The sequence below is a fragment of the Salvelinus sp. IW2-2015 genome, linkage group LG13, assembly GCF_002910315.2.
Source record: "Salvelinus sp. IW2-2015 linkage group LG13, ASM291031v2, whole genome shotgun sequence".
Taxonomy (NCBI): Eukaryota; Metazoa; Chordata; class Actinopteri; order Salmoniformes; family Salmonidae; genus Salvelinus; species Salvelinus sp. IW2-2015.
This window is the reverse complement of record NC_036853.1, coordinates 40,326,851-40,349,308: the sequence shown is the minus strand read 5'-3', so window position 1 is coordinate 40,349,308 and position 22,458 is coordinate 40,326,851. Positions and strand designations below refer to the sequence as shown.

General features: G+C 43.5%; 1 protein-coding gene across 1 annotated transcript in view; it reads left to right on the top strand.

Moving 5' to 3' along the window:
* The window catches only part of LOC111971458 (uncharacterized), a 21,474-nt gene extending 8,162 nt beyond the window's left edge, over positions 1-13,312 (top strand). Inside the window, exons 2-12 of the mRNA XM_023998242.2 lie at positions 7,008-7,119; positions 7,368-7,461; positions 7,607-7,661; positions 7,874-8,014; positions 10,978-11,138; positions 11,324-11,422; positions 11,577-11,722; positions 11,888-12,059; positions 12,177-12,289; positions 12,386-12,470; positions 12,563-13,312. Of these exons, the coding sequence (XP_023854010.1) occupies positions 7,008-7,119; positions 7,368-7,461; positions 7,607-7,661; positions 7,874-8,014; positions 10,978-11,138; positions 11,324-11,422; positions 11,577-11,722; positions 11,888-12,059; positions 12,177-12,289; positions 12,386-12,470; positions 12,563-12,619 (1,235 nt within the window). The 3' untranslated portion in view covers positions 12,620-13,312. The remainder of the gene's footprint in view (positions 1-7,007; positions 7,120-7,367; positions 7,462-7,606; positions 7,662-7,873; positions 8,015-10,977; positions 11,139-11,323; positions 11,423-11,576; positions 11,723-11,887; positions 12,060-12,176; positions 12,290-12,385; positions 12,471-12,562) is intronic.
* Positions 13,313-22,458: the final 9,146 nt, after the last annotated feature.

The following is a 22,458-nucleotide window of genomic DNA, read 5'->3' as shown; positions in this document are numbered from 1 at the left end:
TTACAATATAGGCAGTATGCCCGTGTATCATCTCCATTAAATGGCTTCAACCAGCCTTTGAGTTCAGGGTTTGATTCCCACTCCTTTCTGTATTTTTGAGTGTACAGTTTAGACTGAGACATGATGAGCTAGCCAGCTAGATTTTTAGTTTGTCACAGAGGCACACACACATTGGACAAGGTGAGTAAATAAATGACTGAGGCTGTGTGAGTCAAATGCAGTGATTTTTGTGCAGTGATTTATTTTAGACAAAGAACATTTTACATCCCATCCTGAATGTAAGCCAGGGTGGGATCAGCCAGCGGCGGCTTCCCGCATGCGCGATTCATTTGCAGTCTGGACGTGGAGGGGCGAACATCTGCTGTTCTGACTGCATCTGGGAGGGACTGCTGCGTGAGAACTTTGGGACGGGGGTGGGGCCCACGGCAGCACCCGCTGCTCGTTAAGAAGAGTAAGAACAATATGTGTTTTCACGTCAGTGTCTCAAAGTCTCCAATAACACCAGAAAAAGTCGCTAGATATGTCGCTAGTTGATTTTTTTGAAAATGTGTCACTAGAGGGGTCTGAATAGTCGCTAAATATAGRGACCAAGTCGCTATGTTGGCAACACTGGTTTGGGAAACCCTGGCTTAGCCCTGGCCCCCAAAATATGTTTTTGTATTAATTCTTTTTCTTCAATCTGTGCTCAGCCATAAGGTTCTATCTGGCACATAATGTTAAAAGGATTTCAATAGAGAAGTACATACATTTAATGGTTAAATAATCACATAAAATATATTCATGTTCATRACACATTTGTTAAAGCGATAGTGTATTTGTAATTTTAGGGAACTATCTTATGGTTAAGAACCAATTTATGCTTGATCTGAAAATGTGGTCGGCGGCGCCGTATGGATTGTGTAACGCAATTGCGTAGCCTCCAGAGGCACACAGAGGCCAAATTGAACTCCGTACTGCATCGCTGTGCACCTCTCAAATGTTTTTTGCAATGCGGAGGGCTCCGTATAGCTCTGCATTGACATGAACCAAAATGTGCGCTCCTAGTGTCCGGGGACTTTATGCAGGGAAATTTAAATCCGTTTTACCTCATTTCTACCAGCATGTTAAATGTGCAACCAGAGGGGGGGGGGGACTCTAGACCACCTTTACGCCACACAGAGACGCGTACAAAGGCTCACCCTCCATTTGGCAAATCTGACCATAATTCTATCCTCCTAATTCCTGTTTAAACGAAGGCAGGAGCACCAGTGACTTGGTCAATAAAGAAGTGGTCAGATGACACAGATGCTAAGCTACAGGACTGTTTTGATAGCACAGACTGGAATATGTTCTGGGATTCTTCCGAAGGCATTGAGCAGTACACCACATCAGTCACTGGCTTCATCAATAAGTGCATTGATGACGTCGTCCCACAGTGACCGTACGTACATACTAGAGGTCGACCGATTAATCGGCATGGCCGAGTTCAAGTTTTCATAACAATCGATAATGTCTTTTTCGATGCCGATTACATTGTAATCCACGAGAAGACTGTGTGGCAGGCTTACCACCTGTTACGCGAGTGCAGCATCAAAAGGACCTTGTGGCTGCAAGGAGTCAAGGTAAGTTGCTAGCATTAAACTTTGATTATTGTTTTTTTTTTTAATAAGAAATCTCACACATAATCACTAGTTAATTACACATGGTTGATATTACTAGGTTAACTAGCTTGTCCTGCGTTGCATATAATCAATGCGGTGCCTGTTAATTTATCATCGAATCACATCCTACTTCAACTTTGCCAAACGGGTGGTGATTTAACAAAAGCGCATTTGAGAAAAAAGCACAATCGTTGCACAAATGCACCTAACGATAAACATCAATGCCTTAATTAAAATCAATACACAGAAGTGTATTTTTTAAACCTGCATATTTAGTTAAAATAAATTATCGTTAGCATGCAATATTAACTAGGGAAATTGTCACTTCTCTTGTGTTCAGTGCAAGCAGAGTCAGGGTATATGCAGCAGTTTGGGCCACCTGGCTCGTTGCAAACTGTGTGAAGACCACTTATTCTAACAAAGACCATAATTAATTTTGCCAGAATGTACATAATTATGACATAAAATTGAAGGTTGTGCAATCTAACAGCAATATTTAGACTTTGGTTTCCACCCGTTTGTTAAAATACGGAACATTTCCCTATTTCACTGAAAGAATAAACGTTTTGTTTTTCAAAAATGATAGTTTCCGGATTTGACCATATAAGAACCTACGGCTTGTATTTCTGTGCGTTATTATAAATTAAGTCTATCATTTGATAGAGCAGTCTTGAGTGGTGGTAGCAACAGCAGGCTCTTAAGCATTCATTCAAACAGCACTTATGCGCTTTGCCAGCAGCTCTTAGCAATGCTTGATGCACAGCACTGTTTATGACTTCAAGCCCATCAAATCCGAGATTAGGCTGGCAATACTAAAGTGCCTATAAGAACATCCAATAGTCAAAGGTATATGAAAATACAAATGGAATGGAGAGAAATATCCTTATACATTCCTACTATATATCTACAACCTATAACTTCTTAACTGGGATTATTGAAGACTCATGTTAAAAGGAACCACCAGCTTTCATATATTCTCATGTTCTGAGTTTAAACTTAAATGTTAGCTTTTTTACATGGCACATATTGCACTTTTACTTTCTTCTCCAACACTGTTTTTGCATTATTTAAACCAAATTGAACATGTTTCATTAATAAAATTGATTTTATTGATGTATTATATTCAGTTAAAATAGAAGGGTTCATTCAGTATTGTAGTAACTCATTATTACAAATATATATATATATACATTATTTTTTTTAAATAGTCAGATATATCAGTATCAGCTTTTTTTGGTTCTTGTCRGTGATTTATTTAGAATTCAAGGCATACTTAAACAGCATGGCTACCACAGCATTCTGCAGCGATACGCCATCCCATCTGGTTTGGGATTAGTGGGAGTATCATTAGTGGGAGTATCATAGGACAATGACCCAATACACCTCCAGGCTGTGTAAGGGCTATTTGACCAAGAAGGAGAGTGATGGAGTGCGTCATTAAATGACCTGGCTTCCACAATAACCGGACCTCAACCCAATTGAGATGGTTTGGGATGGGTTGGACCGCAGAGTGAAGGAAAAGCAGCCAACGAGTGCTCAGCATATGTGGGAACTCCGTCAAGACTGTTGGAAAAGCGTTCCTCGTGAAGCTGGTTGAGAGAGTGGCAAGAGTGTTCAAAGCTTTCATCAAGGCAAAAGGTGGCTACTTTGAAGAATCTCAAATATATTTGTATTTAACTCATTTTTTGGGGGGTTACTACATGATTCCATATGTGTTATTTCATAGTTTTGATGCCTTCACTATTATTCTACAATGTAGAAAAATAGTAAAAGTAAAGAAAAACCCTTGAATGAGTAGGCGTGTCCAAACTTTGGACAAGTACTGGACATAAAAGATGATCAAAGATCACTATCATGAAGACAGGATATTTAAAACACAACTTGGAAACTCTCCTCCCTTTGAGAGCAAATGGATTCTCTTTGAAAATTAACAAAATAAGCAGAATTTTTAAATAATCAAGAACAATTCTTGAAGTTAAATCACAACTTTCAAGCAATGGAAAAATAAATCTGACAAATTCTAGTCTGTGTGAGAATTACAGTGTAAGTTCAGTTGTTTCACAAGCAATTTTTAAATGTATTAGCATCTTAGTTTTACAGAACCCAACATTAGCATATCAATGGTGAAAGTTCTAAGGCCATTTTGTGACAAACAAAGCAATGACTTTTCATAGCGCGCATACTTCTATACATTTGCCATATTAAAATGAACTATTAGTTTATCTAGCAATCTGTGTACATTAAAGAAAGCACATTCACAAAAGTAACCTATATAACCATCACATATGGATATAGAAATTGAGTTGCAAAGGAAGAWTTGATTAACACATCGTCAAATAATCAACATCCTAAATTTTAGGGTAGATTATGAGCTTCTTTGTTGCAATAAGAATCGAGACGGTCTGCCTCTACCTAAATCCCAAGATTCTGCATTTTATGACGAGTTTGGATTTCCTCAGTCTAGGTTCCAAACAACGTCACTCCACAAAATCACTTTGGAGATTATTTGTGCCCTGTTATAACAAATCTCTCTGTGCGTCATGTAGAAAATTACCTTGTCAAATCATGCTCTTTTTCGCATGCTTGAAGTTCTGATTGCAACTGCTCTATTTTGCGCTCTGATGTCCTCTGGGACTTCAGTCATATCAAGCATGTTCAACACTAGTTTGTGTCACAATTCACTTTTTTCCAAGTATAAACACAAGCTATAGAATTAATGTCTTTTATTTTATTTTTTTTAATGCATGCCAACATATTGCCAGTAATGAAGAATTCTTCCCTAGTCAATTAAATGTCAGTACCATTCTTGCCTTTCTTGATCAAATCATTAATTTGAGATTGCCGTAACTCAAACATATCTGTTGCTTGCATATTCTCCTCCATGCATGTGTTCGTTATATATATATCGGAGAATCTAATGAAATAAACTCCAAATGATCCGTAAGATATATTACGTCGGGATCACCATTAACTGTAGTGGGCAGTAATATGTGAATATGCAGTATATTATAAACTCAGCAAAAAAAAGTCCCTTTCTCAGGACCCTTTTCTTTCACCAAAGATAATTTGTTCAAAATATCCAAATGAAACTTCAAACGATCTTCATTAGTTTAATGGGTTTTAATTAAACAACATTGTTTTAATCACATAGCATTTGTCAATGAACCCTTTCATAAAACCGAATAAATCATTCATTTAAAGGGTATGTTAAAAACAACACTCGAGGCGTCTGTTGTACCATGCTTGTTACCGCTACAGTTGAACCGAGTCCAACACATAAAACAGTGTTAAACACATGACCACTGGTATGGGAACATTTAAACGGGTCACGATGTTCTGTAGTATACAGAGACACTAATCAGCGTGTACAACTAAAAAGAGACATGGTATGGCCTATTTACGGTCAGCCGTTTATCTTGTGAAAAAAGCACCACAAAGAAAGAGGAATGCCACTCACATGATCGACAGGCCTCTGCTTCATCTGTGCTCTAACTGACTCTGGAAAAACACCAAAAGAAAAGCCAGGTCCGGAACATGCCCTGACTTACCTTACGGCATGCTGCAAGGACTAGTGCACTAACGGACTGCATAGTTGTCGGCCAGGCAATTAAATTGCAAGTGTGTCATGACTGTGAGACGCCTAACGCATTGCGCTAGCGAGAGACATTCCGGACACTGGACGCTGATAAGTTCGAGGATTCACGTAGTGAGCAGGGACCTACGGGTGTTTAAAAAAATATATATATAAATAAATTAAAAAAACACCTGCCACAGGATCGGTACATCCGAACGTCACACCTGCGGGAACAGGTAACATGACTGGCGAACAACTGACCGATTAACCTGAGACCGAACGATAAACGGCACAAAATCCTCACCCTGCACAGTACAGTGCTCCAGACTTCCTCAATAGGCTAAGTAGGACTGAGCTAGCTATGGTATGGCCTGATTGTAAAGGCAGGGTCCTCACCAGACTTCACCGGCAACAATTGTCGCCAATGGGTACAACCACCCTCGTTGGACCAGAACACTGGCAAAAAGTGCTCTTCACTGACAAGGTGTGGTTTTGTCTCACCAGGGGTGATGGTCGGATTCGAGTTATCGTCGAAGGAATGAGCGGTACACCGAGGCTGTACTCTGGAGTTGAATCGATTTTGGAGTAGGTGGCCGTGTGTCACAGCGTCGTCGGACTGAACTTGTTTATCATTGCAGGCAATCTCAACACTGTGCGTACAAGGAAGACATCTCCTCCCTCGTGGTATCCTTCCTGCAGGTCATCCTGACATGAACCTCCAGCATGACAAAGTCCACCAGCCATACTGCTCGTTCTTGTTGTGATTTCGTGCAGAACAGGAATGTCAGTGTCTGCCATGGCCAGCGAAGAGCCCGGGTCTCAATCCCATTGAGCACGTCTGGGACCTGTTGGATCGGAAGGCTCGGGCCATTCCCCCCCAGAAATGTCCAGGAACTTGCAGGTGCCTTGGTGGAAGAGTGGGGTAACATCTCACAGCAAGAACTGAACATCTGGTGCAGTCTGAGGAGGAGATGCACTGCAGTACTTAATGCAGCTGGTGGCCACACCAGATACTGACTGTACAAGGCGGTTTATTTTCTAAGCATGGTCAGAGAGAGCGAAATCATAGCCTGAAAGGCCATGGGTTGGAGAGAGAAATAAAGTGTCATCACAGCAGGTCAGGAACAAATAAGAGAATGAACAATTTAATCTTAGACCCTTTTATAAGCATCTGAGTTGTTTGGTCAAAAATGWAGGTTTTGAATTCAATTGTACTACTGTAAAGTTAAACTCCAATCAGATACACTACACGACCACCCTTGCATACATAGCTTCGTCTACGGATTTGAAGTTYTTGTATTTCTCCAGCCACATCCCTCAGCTTTTTACTGAAACTGGTGGGGAGGACACTTTGTTAATATTTCAATTAGGATTGCCGCTTTAACGTAACTACCAGCAGGAGTTGTTAGCAATAGCTAGCGGTAGCTAGATTAGTTAGCTAGCTATAGCTTAGCGGCTAATACTAGTAAGCTAACAAAGTTGATAAATAAGCATTATGTGAAACTCATCAAATCGATGCGCAAGTTTACCGCTAGTATTTATCTCATAGCTAGCTAGCCGATGTTCCCGTGGTGCCGTGTGGCTCAGTTGGTAGAGCATGGCGCTTGCAACGCCAGGGTTGTGGGTTCATTCCCCACGGGGGGACCAGGATGAATATGTATGAACTTTCCAATTTGTAAGTCGCTCTGGATAAGAGCGTCTGCTAAATGACTTAAATGTAAATGTAAATGTTCGCTTATCTAACGTTAGCTAATTGTCCTGATCACATCCCTCATCTGCTGTCTCTATTCTAGGGCTGGTAGCAGTGGCCCAGTCAGTTGGCGTGACTCTGCTGGCACCCAGGAAAAAGATCACTGTCATGTTGATGGGCAACCACTCTGCTGGCAAGAGCTCCTTCATCAACTGGTAATGTTCAATCAAATCAAGGTTACCATTGACAATGCCAGAAGAGGTAGAGAGAAGGATGCACTTTGAAAAGTATTCCATCAMGGACTGGGACTTTTCTGTACACTGATACTTCCTGTCCCCTATGCTTCCTTTTGCTTCAGTCATTGTAATTATGTCCCATGGTCCATTTGTTAATGTGTGTCATTGTGTGTGTGGACATGAAAGCCAGAGAGAGTGCTTGTTAATGTCTGCTGTAACTGTTTCAGGTATGTGGAGGAGCACATCCAGCGTACKGGAGTGGCCATTGAGACGCAAGGCTTCAGCTTTGTTACTAGTGGGCGCAAGAGAGAGTCTCTCACAGTGAGTACTGCTGGTACACTTCAGTTTGCTCCTCAATTCATGCACTTTGGTTGAGGTACTTTACCTTTTCACTGAGTAAGTGCTCACACGGTGGATATTTGTTCTTCTCGCAGAATGTAAACTTTTGTTTCTTGCTGTATTTCAGGGAAATGCCACGCTGCACCTTTACCCACACTTCAAACCTCTACACGAGATCAAGGGTAAGACTTCAGAGTTGATTCAACCTCATTAGTCTGCGTCATAGTAAGACTCAGGAAACACCTCCCTCCCCTGTGTTATATGATGCGATAGAAATACAATGGTGATGGCAGCATGACTGACGGCCCATTCTAAACATTAGTTAGCACTTTGAGTGAAATGCATGAAAATACCGTTCAATTAAAGGGCTCTCGCTCRCTTGCTCTGCCTGTAGGTGTGTCTGAGTACCTGGGCACTGAGATCTGCACGTCGCGGCAGAAACGCTTCAGCCTAGTGACGTTTGTGGACTCTCCTGGCCTGGTGGACGGGGACATGAAGTACCCCTTTGATGTGGACCAGGCCATCATGTGGCTGGGTAGGTCACCACAATATGCTGGTGTAGGGTGTGTAATTTTGTGAATATACAGTAACATTCAAACGTTTGGACACACCTACTCATTCAAGAGTTTTTCTTTATTTGTACTATTTTCTACATTGTAGAATAATAGTGAAGATGAAATAACACATCTGGAATCATGTAGTAACCAAAAAAATTTTAATCAAATAAAAATATTTTATATTGGACATTCTTCAAAGTAGCCACCCTTTGCCTTGATGACAGCTTTGCACACTCTTGGCATTCTCTCAACCAGCTTCATGAGGTAGTCACCTGGAATGCATTTCAGTTAACCGGTGTGCCTTGTTAAAACGTCTTGGGGTAGGGGGCAGTATTTTCACGTCCGGATGAAAAGCGCGCCAGAGTAAACTGCCTGCTACTCAGGCCCAGATGCTAGGATATGCATTATTAGTAGATTTGGATAGAAAACACTGAAGTTTCTAAAACTGTTTAAATGATGTCTGTGAGTATAACAGAACTCATATGGCAGCAAAACCGAGAAAAATCCAACCAGGAAGTGGGAAATCTGAGGTTTGTATTTTTCAACTCTTTGCTTATCCAACATACAGTGGAAATGGACATATTGCACTTCCTAAGGCCTTCCACTAGATGTCAGTCTTTTAGAACCTTGTTTGAGGCTTCTACTGTGAAGTGGGGTGAATGAGAGGGGATTGAGTAAGGTCTCTCCCAGCGTGCCATAAACTGACTACGCGCGTTCACGTGATAGTTAGCTTGAGTTCCATTGCATTTCGGAAGACAAAGGAATTCTCCCGGTGGAACATTATTGAAGATTTGTTAAAAACATCCTAAAGATATTCTATACATCGTTTGACATGTTCTCTACGGACTGTAACGAGCTTTTTGACTTTTCATCTGGACCTAGTGATCGCGCCTCATGAATTTGGATTACTGGGCTAAACGCGCGAACAAAAAGGAGGTTTTGGACATAAATTATGGACTTCATCGAACAAAACAAACATTTATTGTGGAACTGTGATTCCTGCGAGTGCATTCTGATGAAGATCATCAAAGGTAAGTGAATATTTATAATGCTATTTCGACTTCCGTTGACTACACAACATGCGGATATCTGTATGGCTTGGTTTGTGTCTGAGCGCCGTACTCAGATTATTGCATGGTGCTTTTTCCGTAAAGTTTTTTTGAAATCTGACACAGCGGTTGCATTAAGAGAGTGATCTAAAATTCCATGCATAACACTTTTAGCAATGTTTATTATGAGTATTTCTGTAATTGATGTGGCGCTCTGCAAAATCACCGGATGTTTTGGAACTACTGAACATAACGCGCCAATGTAAACTGAGATTTTTGGATATAAATATGAACTTTACCGAACAAAACATACATGTATGTGTAACATGAAGCCTATGAGTGTCATCTGATGAAGATCATCAAAGGTTAGTGATTAATTTTATCTATATTCTGCTTTTTGTGACTCCTCTCTTTGGCTGGAAAATGGCTGTGTTTTTCTGTGACTTGGCTCTGACCTAAAATAAATCGTTTGGTGTGCTTTCGTCGTAAAGCCTTTTTGAAATCGGACACTGGCTGGATTTACAACGAGTGTATCTTTAAAATGGTTTATAATACATGTATGTTTGAGGAATTTAATTATGAGATTTCTGTTTGAATTTGGTGCCCTGCACTTTCACTGGATGTTGGTCAGGTGGACGTTGGGTCCCACGTACCCTAGAGAGGTTAAAAGTTCATTGGAATTTCGTTCCTTTTTAATGCGTTTGAGCCAATTCGTTGTGTTGTGAAAGGTAGGGGTAGTATACAGAAGATATCCCTATTTGGTAAAAGACCAAGTCCATATTACAGCAAGAACAGCTCAAATAAGCAAAGAGAAATGACAGTCCATTATTACTTTAAGTACATGAAGGTCAGTCAATCAGAAAAATGTCAAGAACTTTTGAAAGTTTCTTCAAGTGCAGTCGCAATAACCATCAAGCGCTATGAGGAAACTGGCTCTCGTGAGGACCGCCACAGGAAAGGAAGACCCAGAGTTACCTCTGCTGCAGAGGATAAGTTCATTAGATTTACCAGCCTCAAATAAATGCTTCACAGAGTTCAAGTAACAGACACCTCTCAACTGTTCAGAGGACACTGTGTGAATCATGCCTTCATGGTTGAATTGCTGCAAAGAAACCACTACTAAAGGACACCAATATTAAGAAGAGACTTGCTTGGGCCAAGAAATACGAGCAATGGACAGTGGAAATCTGTCCTTTGGTCTTGAGTCCAAATTTTAGATTTTTTGTTCCAACCGCCGGGTCTTTGTGAGACACCGACTAGGTGAACCGATGATCTCTGCATGTGTGGTTCCCACCGTGAAGCATGGAGGTGGGGGTACTTTTCTGGTGACACTGTCTGTGATTTATTTAGAATTCAAGGGGCACTTAACCAGCATGGCTACCACAGCATTCTGCAGCGATACACCATCCCATCTGGTTTGCACGAAGAGTGAAGGAAAAGCAGCCAAAAAGTGCTCAGCATATGTGGGAACTACTTTTAAGACTGTTGGAAAAGCATTCCTCGTGAAGCTGGTTGAGAGAATGCCAAGAATGTGCAATGCTGTCATCAAGTGGATACTTTAAAGAATCTCAAATATAAAATATATTTAGATTTGTTTAACACTTTTTTTTGGTTAATACATGATTCTGTGTTATTTCATAGTTTTGATGTCTTCACTATCATTCTACAATGCAGAAAATAGTAAAAAATAAAGAAAAACCCTCAGATGAGTAGGTGTTAATACTTTTGACTGGTACTGTACTTTTGACTTTATCGCATGCTTTCATATTCATCTCTGTCTGTGTTTCATCATGACACACACACACCATCTGTGTGTAAAGATTTGRTTTTGTTTATCTATCTGGCTAGTTGAGAAGAACATAACAGGCTCGTCTCTGTCCCCTCCCTCCCAGGCGAGCTGTGTGACCTCATCCTGGTGTTCTTTGACCCCATGGGCCAGGCGCTGTGCAAGCGCACCCTCAACATCGTGGAGAAGCTCAACGAGAAGCACGGTGACCGCCTGCGCTTGTACCTCAGCAAGGCCGACGAGGCTGGGGGAGAGTCGGACAGACAGGTACACACACACTGTAGTGGGAAATTGGAAATTCTCTATTACACACACCGTATACATATCTACATTATGAGCAAGGTTGACAAGGGGCTGGGAGGAAGTTGGCCAGTTTGTTATAATCTAACAGCTTGAAGTTTCAAACATTAGCTAATCAGAAAATGTATCCCTGTCGTGATTGGCTCTTTCAGAGGGTGATGATGCAGATAGTCCAGGAGCTGTGCAAGCGGCCGGGACTCAACAAGTGTGGCTTTGACATGCCTACCATCTATGTCCCCAACCCCAGCAAGGTAGCTACCGCACCGCACCCACCTTTTTGTACACGGCACCTGAAAGTCACTGGATGTGCCAACATGGGCAATCTTGGACTATCCTAGCTAAATAAATAAAATGTATGTATACTATGTTTTGAACTTCACTGCCACCTGCTTGTCCCAACCCCAGCCCAGTCGCTGTGTGAACCAGATTGAGGAGGCATGTCGCACCATCGAGAAGACCATCAACCAGACAGTCCAGAACACACTCAACTCACTAGAGAAGGACTGTGATCTTATCACTGAGGCCATTGCAGATACACTCAGCCAAGACAGGTAACGCATGCATGCAGTGTGTTTTACACCTACACTCATTCTCAACTTACTGATAAAGACTGTATGACTGAGGATATTGTAGATGACACACACACGAGCACACACACATCACGGATCTTCTCTCCTTTCCAACACAACAATAACCCCCCCCCCACCCTCTTTCAGGCAGACCAGTGTAGATAACCGGCGGGCGCGCTGTAAAAGCTGTTTGTTGGCTTTTCTGGGCTTCAGTGTCCCCTTCATGCTGATGGCAGCCCTGGTGCTGGGCAGCTTCTCCAAAGAGCTGCTAAAGATGGCCCTGGGGGATGACGGCATCGAGGCCCTCTCTCTCTACCTGGTCAGTGTATTTGTAAGAGAGAGACGGTGTTGTTAGTCTGACCGTGGTTGTGTGTGTGTGTGAGACGGAGTCTGGGAATTTTTGTGTTTGTGTGACTCTCTGCCCCCCCCCCCACAGGCTCCTGTAGTGAGAGTGTTTGACTCCATGTCCGTGGAGTACCAGCTCTACAGTTGTGGCGGACTCATCTTCCTCTCCTTCCTACTCCTCATCCTTGCRCGCTTCTCCTTCAGGTAAGAGCTGAGCACACTCACAAACTGCGGCATCTTGTTCAAGTACCACCAGTTATCAATTAATTATGCCTAAAGCATCTCTCTCTACTTCTGCAGGACTCGGCCCACTCTCTCTGGCCGACAGAAGAGGCAGCTACAGGAAAAGCTGGATTATGTGCAGGAGGTGGTGAAGACAAAGAAGGTAGTGTGTGTGACCATGCAGTGGTATGTGTGTGAGCATGCAGTGCTGTGTGTGCTTGACCACTAACTGTGTGTATCTCTCCCTTCCTGTAGAAGAAGCTCTATGAGGAATACCTTCGCCAGAGTGTGGGTGATCAAGATATGGACTGAAATAAAATGGAGGAAACCACTGAAGTACCACTTTACATTTGGTCCTCTACAGTAGGAATGTTATGTAGGGTTTAAACTGTTCAGGCTTTACCTTCCTGGCCATGCCTTATGGTGCATTCATGACAATTCTGAAACTCAGAGTTAAAATTAACATAAGTTGTTTGTGTAGAGCAGGGCTGTTCAATGTCAGTCATGGAGGGCCAAAGCACTTCTGGTTTTCATCCTTCTAATCAGAGACTGATTCAGACCTGGGACACCAGGTGAGTGCAATTAACTACCAGGTAGAAACAAAAAAGTGTTTCGGCCCTCCAGGACCGTAATTGAACGGTCCTGGCGTACAGCTTCCTATTGGTTGATTGTGATTCTTTCCAAGTGGGAGAACTCTGGCCTCCTCTTTCTACAACGAATGTCCAAGTAAAAAATGTCTTGAGTTTCCGAGTTGTCTTGAACGCACCATTTACGTGTCACTCCGGAGTACGCAGGGTGACATGGGAAAATGTAATCCTTGTCCAAGTGTTGTCAGTCCAATATCTGTTCATTCATGTAGTTGTAAACCATAGATCGCCTCAATTTCTGATAATTTGAGCATTCAGAACCCAACTCCTAACTCTGGCAATCACTGTAATATTAATTTCCCAATATTTTTCACTACCATGTTACCTGATTGTTGTTTTTAAAATCTACCTAACYTCATGGGACCTGCATTTTTGTGTGAGATTAGATTCTGTTTACAAACTACATTATGAATTGAACAAAGCATTTTATATACGTTTTTACAATGTTTGGTATCCAGTTGTGCCTGTTTGCTACTCCAGGCTTCAACATCTCAGACAAACACCTATGGTGCAATATAAACCAATAATAACATATGAGGATCATGGGACCTGTATTTTTGTACAAGGTGAACTCTCAGCAATCAATGTCTCTGAGCAAATCAGKATTTAAATGACTTATGCGATACTATTTACTTGCTGTTCCACARGTTTTCTGACCATGAATGTCAATTGTTTCTAACTGTAAGACTAATGAATAAGCACAACGGCTGCGTGTTAACAAGCAGTTCACAACCATGACACTGAGGATCTGTTGATTATCAGTGATGTTTTACTTTCTTTTCCTACATTGTTAGTACGTTTCATTCAAAATTATATAAATGCAAATGTTTGTACAATGTGTTCTGTTCAGCAGGGGTCATGCATTTTTAGGATATCGATCCCATGTTTGGCATCAGCCATGTAAACCTCTTTATATATATATATATATGGGCAGTGAGAAAATTGTCACATTTGTTAACCTATTGTGTGGTGTGTAGTACCTACAAATTGGATTTGAGCAGGCAGCATCACATTTTCAAACCATTTAACATGTTTAGACATTAAATCAACTGGCCTACACCCCCAAGAGCAAGCTAACCAAAAGCACAGTGGCCAGCAAGAACTCTAGAATGAAGAAACCTGGAGAGGAACCAGGSGTGGGTGGCTAGTCCTCTTCTGGGTGCCCCGGGTAGTCCAGGCATACTGTATTTCAGAAGCTCCTCTGAATAGTTGAGGGAATGGAACATCCTGACCATGAGAGGGTGTTTTAGCAGGGGGCAGGTCCTCCTGGGGTGTGGAATTGGATGGAACCTAACACTCCGGTTCTGTGATAAGAGAACAGAAATTAACACACATTGATGCATCTAACGTCTGCCTAAAACTGGTAATGTTAATGACATTTCACGTGATGTAGCCTACGTTTTGTCATGAGGTGAAACCAGGGACGGACTGGAACAAGATATAGCCCTGGGAATTTCAAGTGTAAAGGGTMAGGGTGAATGCTGCGTGAAGACGTGCTGCTGTGCTCCCTTAGTGTATCCTGTAGGTTGGTCAATAGTAGGCCTAATAATAAGACAGTAAATCTAAATCACAGGTAGGCTCAGTTCTGTCATATATCAATGTCAGAAACCATTCCCTCAGTTGAGTCAGCATTGAGTCATACACTACATGGCCACAAGTATGTGGACCCCTGCTCATCGAACATCTCATTCCAAAATCATGGSCATTAATATGGAGTTGGTCCCTCCTTTGCTGCTATAACAGCATTGACTCTTCTGGGAAGGCTTTCCCCCAGATGTTGGAARATTGCTGCAGGGACATGCTTTCATTCAGCCACAAGAGCAATAGTCAGGTCGGGCACTGAGGTTGGGCGTTCAGTSCTGGCTCGCAGTCGGCGTTCCAATTCACCCCAAAGGTGTTCGATGGTGTTGAGGTCAGGGCTCTGTGCAGGCCAGTCAAGTTCTTCTACACTGATCTCGATAAACCATTTCTGTATGGACCTCGCTTTGTGCAGAGGGGCATTGTCATGCTGAAACAGGAAAGGGCCTTCCCCACACTGTTGCCACAAAGTTGGAAGCACAGAATCGTCTAGAATGTCATTGTATGCTGTAGCGTTAAAAMTTCCRTTCACTGGAACTAAGGGGGCTAGCCCAAACCATGAAAAACAGCCCCAGACCACTATTCTTCCTAAACCAAACTTTACAGTTGGCACTATGCATTCAGGCAGTTGCTCGGTAGGGAGTGTTGCAACCGAGGACAGACGATTTTTACGTGCTACGCGCTTGTGTGGCCTACCACTCAGTGGCTGAGCCGTTGTTGCTCCTAGACYTTTCCACTTCACAATAACAGCACTTACAGTTGACCGGGGCAACTCTAGCAGGGCAGAAATTTTATGAACTGACTTGTTGGAAAGGTGGGATCCTATGACGGTGCCACGTTGAACGTCACTGAGCTCTTCAGTAAGGCCATTCTACTGCGAATGTTTGTCTATGGAGATTGCATGGCTGTGTGCTTGATTGTATACACCTGTCAGCAGTGGGTGTGGCTGAAATTGCCCGAATCAACTAATTTGAAGTGGTGTCCACATACATTTGGCCATGTAGTGAATCTCATTCAAACCATAGAAGGCTGTTGGTCCTACCTTACATGGTCAGCAGGCAGCTCAGCAATGCACTTTTTTCTGCAACCCTGRCAATAACCCCATCACTCTCCCTTGCTATCTCTATCGGCAGCAGCCAGCGTAGGCCTACGGAACGTCTTATGTCTTATGCTTGCTGTTTCTCTCAATTTCTCCATGCCACCTTTTCTTTTTCTCTTCATTATGACGCCACAAGACTACCCCAAATAGTTACTTGGAAAACAGAGGAAGACGGAACAAATCATAGTTTGATAGAGGTGGCTAGATCAGGGCTCTTCAACCAGGTTCCTGYAGAGCTACTCTCCTGTAGGTTTTCAATCCAACCCCAGTTGTAACTAACCTGATTCAGTTTATCAACCAGCTAATTATTAGAATCAGGTGCGCTAGATTAGGGTTGGAGCGAAAACCTACAGGATGGTAACGCTCCAGGAACAGGGTTGGAGAGCCCTGCTCAAGATGGATAAAACCCATTTTTGCATGGACATTGCCATTGAGGGCTTCCACCATGTGAAAGTAGTCAACTGGGCGSGAGGCAGGACTTTCAATGGGTTGAGGAACGATCACGTGATTCCATCTGGGTCATCAGGAAGGATCGACAATTAATTATTTAAGAGAAAGAGAGAAAAAGTACAGTTGAGGAGCATGCCCACGCAGGTCCGATCAGACCGGCCTACTGGAATATTCCTGCATTTCCCGAAGGGAAAAATATCTTAATGGATCAACATTTTCCACCACATCCTAAATTGTCCAACAATCTGAAAAATTGTGGTGAAAAATGTTGTTTTGGTCATCTATGAACATTTGAACATCTTGGCCATGTTCTGTTATAATAATCTCCACCCGGCACAGCCAGAAGAGGACTGGCCACCCCTCATAGCCTGGTTCCTCTCTAGGTTTCTTCCTAGGTTCTGGCCTTTCTAGGGAGTTTTTCCTAGCCACCGTGCTTCTACACCTGCATTGCTTGCTGTTTGGGGTTTTAGGCTGGGTTTCTGTACAGCACTTTGAGATATCAGCTGATGTAAGAAGGGCTTTATAAATACATTTGATTTGATTTGTTTTATTAAGACAGTACACATATTTTTCAGGCGGCTTGCCATTAAAGCTAGTTAAGGAGGAAAATGATGCCTTTGTAGCCTGAATGGAGGGGCTTTATGTACGAGGCGGTCCACGGGGGACACAAGTGTACTATCCTAGACAATAATGCAGATCTAGCAGCAACTATTGGCTGTCTAGGCCAGGGTTTCCCAAACTCGGTCCTGGACCCCCCCGGGTGCACGTTTTGGTTTTTGCCCTAGGACCTGTCTCTTATACACATCTAGATGTGTATAAGAGACAGGTGCACCGGTTTAAAACTACAATCAAATTCATTGCTGTCTGCCGACAATGACTGAGCAGACTGATTGTTTGACATGGCATTTTCTGATAAACTTTCAAACGTTTAATTGTGACGTAACGGCTAGACATGCATGACGTAGGCAACTGTTCTTACTGTGCTCAGCAGATAGAACGTTGGAGATGAGTTCTTCTGTGGGTTTTGAACAAGTATGCTATTGTTAGAACAGTGGGTATGTGAAATAATTTTTCTATTTTATTGATACAAGTATCAAACTTGCTACACTAATACTAYATACCGAAAGGAACATTTTAAAGATTGGAAGCAGTCTAGGAAGACTGTCAGTCAACCAGCGTGGCCATTTTAATAAAATGGCTGCCATTCAAATTCCCCATTAGAAGACAATAGGGCAAAATCATTCCAAACAATACAAAAATGACTTTGTAATGTTATTTACCCACTAGATAAATCCCATAGAGAATATAGACAATCATTCTGATCATAAAGTACTATTAAAACCTAATAGGTGACATAGAGGTCATTTTGACCATAGTCCAGCAGCTATGTGAAGATTTTTGGGACTTTGTGATAGAGCCACCACATTTCCCACAGCTAGGGAATGTCTAAATAAAGTATTTTTGGCTATAGTGCAATTGCAGATTTTGTCCATTACTCCCCTGGGCGGTCATTTCCAATATGGCCGCTGAAAAACAGGCTAAGAAACCCAAGAGKGTTAACTCATTGGATAGATGTCACTAGGGGTACTCTGCTCCATTATGAGAMCACSCAGACAACAGAGACAGTGCCAAAGTTCAAATATTTATTAAGGACTTATGGTTGGACATGGTGAAGTTGGATTTGTGTGTGGCTCTGCAACAAAGGAGAGACACACGCTGGTTGCATAATATAAAAAGGTAATGGTGATAAGGATGAATCTATTAAACCAATATATCTTAAATAAGTAAATTACATGACATCTTAATGTTATGACCTAACTAAAATATATATGGAAATAGAACCCAAACGTATTCTTAACTTGGACGCAAAACACCAGGAAWGAAACTGAGGAATGGCTTGACAGGATTTAATTACAAACTAAAGGTGTGAATGAGCCTATCAGGGCAGTCCTGATAATTAGTGACAGCTTTGAGGCATTACGAGTCAACAGGTGGCATCAYCTTGGTTGATCAAGTTCATCTCAGTAGTATGCTGCTCCACTGAGGGCTTTTGTACAACCGTTAACCAGATGTATGGGGCTGTATTAGACATGATTCACATGGCCATATCTCCATAAATAGTTGGTATATACATAGACATATCTGATATTGGCAGAAAGCTTAAATTCTTGTTAATCTAACTGCACTGTCCAATTTACAGTAGCTATTACAGTGAAATAATACCATTGTTTGAGGAGAGTGCACACTTTTGAACATGAAAACTTATTAATAAACAAATTAGGCACATTTGGGCGGACTTGATACAACATTTTGAACATTAAATGCTCTAGAATTTAACAGAAATCATCTTGCATTTCAAAGATGGTACAAAAAAAATACAAAAGAACGGTTGGTTTTTTCTTTGTATTATCTTTTACTAGATCTATTGTGTTATATTATCCTGCATTKCTTTCACATTTCCACAAACTTCAAAGTGTTTCCTTTCAAATGGTACCAAGAATATGCATATCCTTGCTTCAGGCCTGAGCTACAGGCAGTTGGTATTGGGGATGTCATTTTAGGCGAAAATTGAAAAAGTGGTGGATCCTTAAGAGGTTTTTAATATACCCAAAACAAACACGTATACAAAATACTGGGATGTACCCAAACAAAAGAGCGAGGGTAAACCTTCTAGAACGACACAGGGCGAGACCCGTAATACACAATGCACACAAAACATGCAGCATCGGCCTCGGGGACGAACACAGGGAGCGGTGCGGGTCGGTCCGGTCACTGACTGAAAATCCCTGGTCAGCAAAGCATCCAGGATGTCCACCGCAGGAACCTAGCACCGCTCCTGTGGGCCGTACCCCTCCCAGTCGATGAGGCACTGGAGAGGCACATTAACCCCGATGCCTTGAATCCAGGAACTCACGGACCGAGTACGCCGGAGAGACACATGAAAGGTCGGGTTAATGCGATAATCAACAGGGAGTTGTAAACGGTWCGTTACCTCATTAACCCTCCTCAGGACTTTAAACGGCCCCACAAACCGCAGGCTCAGCTTCCGGCAGGGCAGGCGGAGCYGCAGGTGGAGGGTGGAGAGCCAGACCCGGTCACCTGGGGATAAAACAGGCGCTTCACTGCGGTGGCGGTCGGCCTGTTGTCCACCACAGGGGCCTCGGTTTGGCTCGGATGCCAAGGTGCCAGGGTCAGCTGATACTCCTTTCCAGTGCGTGTTGGGGTGAGGTTAGTAGAGGAGTGGCGGAGGGAACGCCTTCCATACACGTGAGGTGAACTGAGGGCCACGGTCTGACACAATATCCTCCGGGATCCCGTAGTGCCGGAAGACGTGCGTAAAAATAGCCTCCTCAGTTTGCATGGCCGACGGAAGCCCAGGCAGAGGAAGGAGGCAACAAGCTTTGGAAAACCGGGCCACAATGACAAGAATGGTGGTGTTCCCCTGGGAGGGGGGAAGGTCAGTGACAAAGTCCACCGAGAGGTGAGACCAGGGTCGTTGTGGAACCGGCAGGGGAAGAAGCTTGCCATAAGGGAGGTGTCTGGGTGTCTTTGACTGAGCACAGATGAAGCAGGAAGAGACGTAAACCCGTACATCCCTAGCCAAGGTGGGCCACCAGTACTTCTCCATTAGGCAGGCGATGGTACGGCCTATAACAGYATTATCCGACACAGGCGGAGAAAAGGTGGTGGTCCTGCACACCTGTGGGCATGTAGGCGCGGTTCTCCGGGCACTGTGCAGGTGCAGGTTCCYTACGCAGGGCCTGCCGTATGTCYGCATCCATGTCCCACACCGCTGGCGTGATGATGCGGAATGGAGGGATGATGGGGGTCTCTTCCCCCTGCCTCTCTGCAGCATAGAGGCGAGACAGGGCGTCCGCCTTCACATTCTTCGAGCCTGGCCTAAAGCAAATCGTGAATTGGAACCTGGTGAAGAATAGAGCCCACCTGGCCCGTCTCGGGTTTAGCCTCGTCGCTGCCCTGATGTACTCCAGGTTGCGGTGGTCCGTCCACACCAGGAAAGGGTGTTTGGACCCCTCCAGCCAGTGCCTCCACACCTTCAGAGCCTTCTTGACCGCCAAGAGTTCCCGGTCCCCTACGTCGTAGTTCCTCTGGGCGGGGCTCAGCTGCTTGGAGTAGAAAGTGTAGGGCCGCAGCTTTGGAGGGGTTCCGGTGCGCTGAGATAACACGGCCCCCGGTTCCTACTTCGGAGGAATCCACCTCGACGATGAAGGGGAATGAGGAAGTCGGGATGTGCCAACACGGGAGCAGTAGTGAAAAGTGCCTTCAGCATCTCGAACGCCCTCTCCGCTGTCCAATGAAGCCGCTGGGGACCTCCTCTCAGCAGGGAGGTAAGAGGCGCGACCACTGTGCTGAAGCCTCGGATGAACCTCCGAAAATAGTTGGCGAACCCCAGGAATCGCTGGGCTGCTTTCACGGAATTGGGGATGGGCCATGACCTGACTGCACTGACGCGTTGCTCCTCCAGCTCCACTCCCTCCGTGGAGATGAGATAGTCCAAGAAAGAGACGGACCACTGGAAAACCAACATTTCTCCTGTTTAACATGTAAATCATGCTACAACAGTCTTCTCAGCACAGACCTGACTAACAAGACATGCTGGACGGGGTCAGCAGAATAGACCAAAATGTTGTCTATATAGACCACTACGCCCCGTCCCAGCATGTCCCAAAACACTTCGTTGATGAAGGCCTGSAAGACTGAAGGAGCATTAGACAGTCCAAAGGGCATCACGAGATACTCGTAATGACCTGTCGTCGTGGAAAAAGCCATCTTCCATTCATCGCCTGCACGAATGCACACCAGATTSTAGGCGCTCCTCAAGTCCAGCTTTGTGAAGTACTGCACCCCGTGCATTTGTTCGATGATGGTTGGGATGAGGGGTAAAGGATAGCTGAACTTGATGGTGGCCTTGTTCAGTGTTCGATAATCAATGCAGTGGCGCAGTCCCCCATCTTTCTTCTTAACACAAAATAAGCTTGAGGAGGATGGTGACTTAGAGGGGCAGACAAAACTCTGCTGGAGACTCTCCTGTACATAGGTCTCCATGGCCTCGGTCTCCGCATAGGAGAGGGGATAGACATGTCCTCTCGGGAGGGCTGCGTCAGACAACAGSTCAATGGCACAGTCACAGGGGTGATGGGGAGGCAGGCGTGTAGCCTGGGTCTTAGATAAAACCCGGTGCAGATCCTGGTACTCCTCCGGTAAATCCACTTGAGGGGCGTGGGCCGGACTTTCCACCGTAGTGGTGTTGACAAACAACGCGAAACACCTCCCCTGACACTCCTGCGACCAACCCAGCAGTCTCCTCTTGGACCAGGAAATAACRGGGTTATGCAAACTCAACCAGGGGAGACCTAAAACAATGGGGTGCGTGGGGGTGTCTACAATCAAGAAGGTGGTCTGTTCTGAATGAGTGTCCTGGGTCAGCAAAGAAACAGGAACAGTAATGTGATGTATGAGCCCTGTCCCTATTGGACGATTATCCAGGGCTCGAATCGYAATGGGTGACTGTAGGGGAACCAAAGGAATGCGAGGGTAAACCTCGTAGAACGACACGGGACAAGACCCGTAATACACAATGCACAAAACATGCAGCACAGGCTGAGACAATGCATAGGCACTCACACGACCAATGGACATGGGAACAATAATRGACAGCCCAATGGGYAAACAAAAGGCACATTTAAACAAACACAATCAGTGAGGAATTGGAAACAGGTGTGCGTAATGACAGTTCAGTGCAGCCTAGAAGGCCGGTGTAATTTGAATCGGACATAACTTCATTAGTAAGTGGTACATTAAGTCTAATGCTCAAGGTAGCGTAGAAAATATAATCAAAAGGATCATGTATGTTTTTTTAAAGATGTATTTGAAAATACGGCCAAAAATGTGCCCGAAATGCTGTCCAAATCACAGATTTTTTATTTTATTTTCAGCTCTCGATTGAGAGCATCACATTTCGGCATTCTCCAAATGATATCAAAATATTGTGTGATATCTGTGGATTAAAATGTCCCAAAACAGTGCTTACATAATAGGTAATGCTAGCCTTAGTATCATGTCCCATACATCCTATTCAAAAAGGTAGAGTTTTATTGGAATGGCTTCATGTCCATGGTTCCATTTTCAGTACAGGGAAGTTAGTACAGGAAAATGTATTGAGATTGACAAAATACTGACTATCATATTTCATACCATTGTAATTAGTAAACTTTAGGGAACACCCATTTGACAGTTTTAAGTYATTAAATGTAAAATTCTGAAAATGAGGATGGAAGTATGTTCAAGAATCAGTACATTTTGTAGATTTTTGGAGACTTTTCTACAAAAATATATTTAAAGGATACATACATATG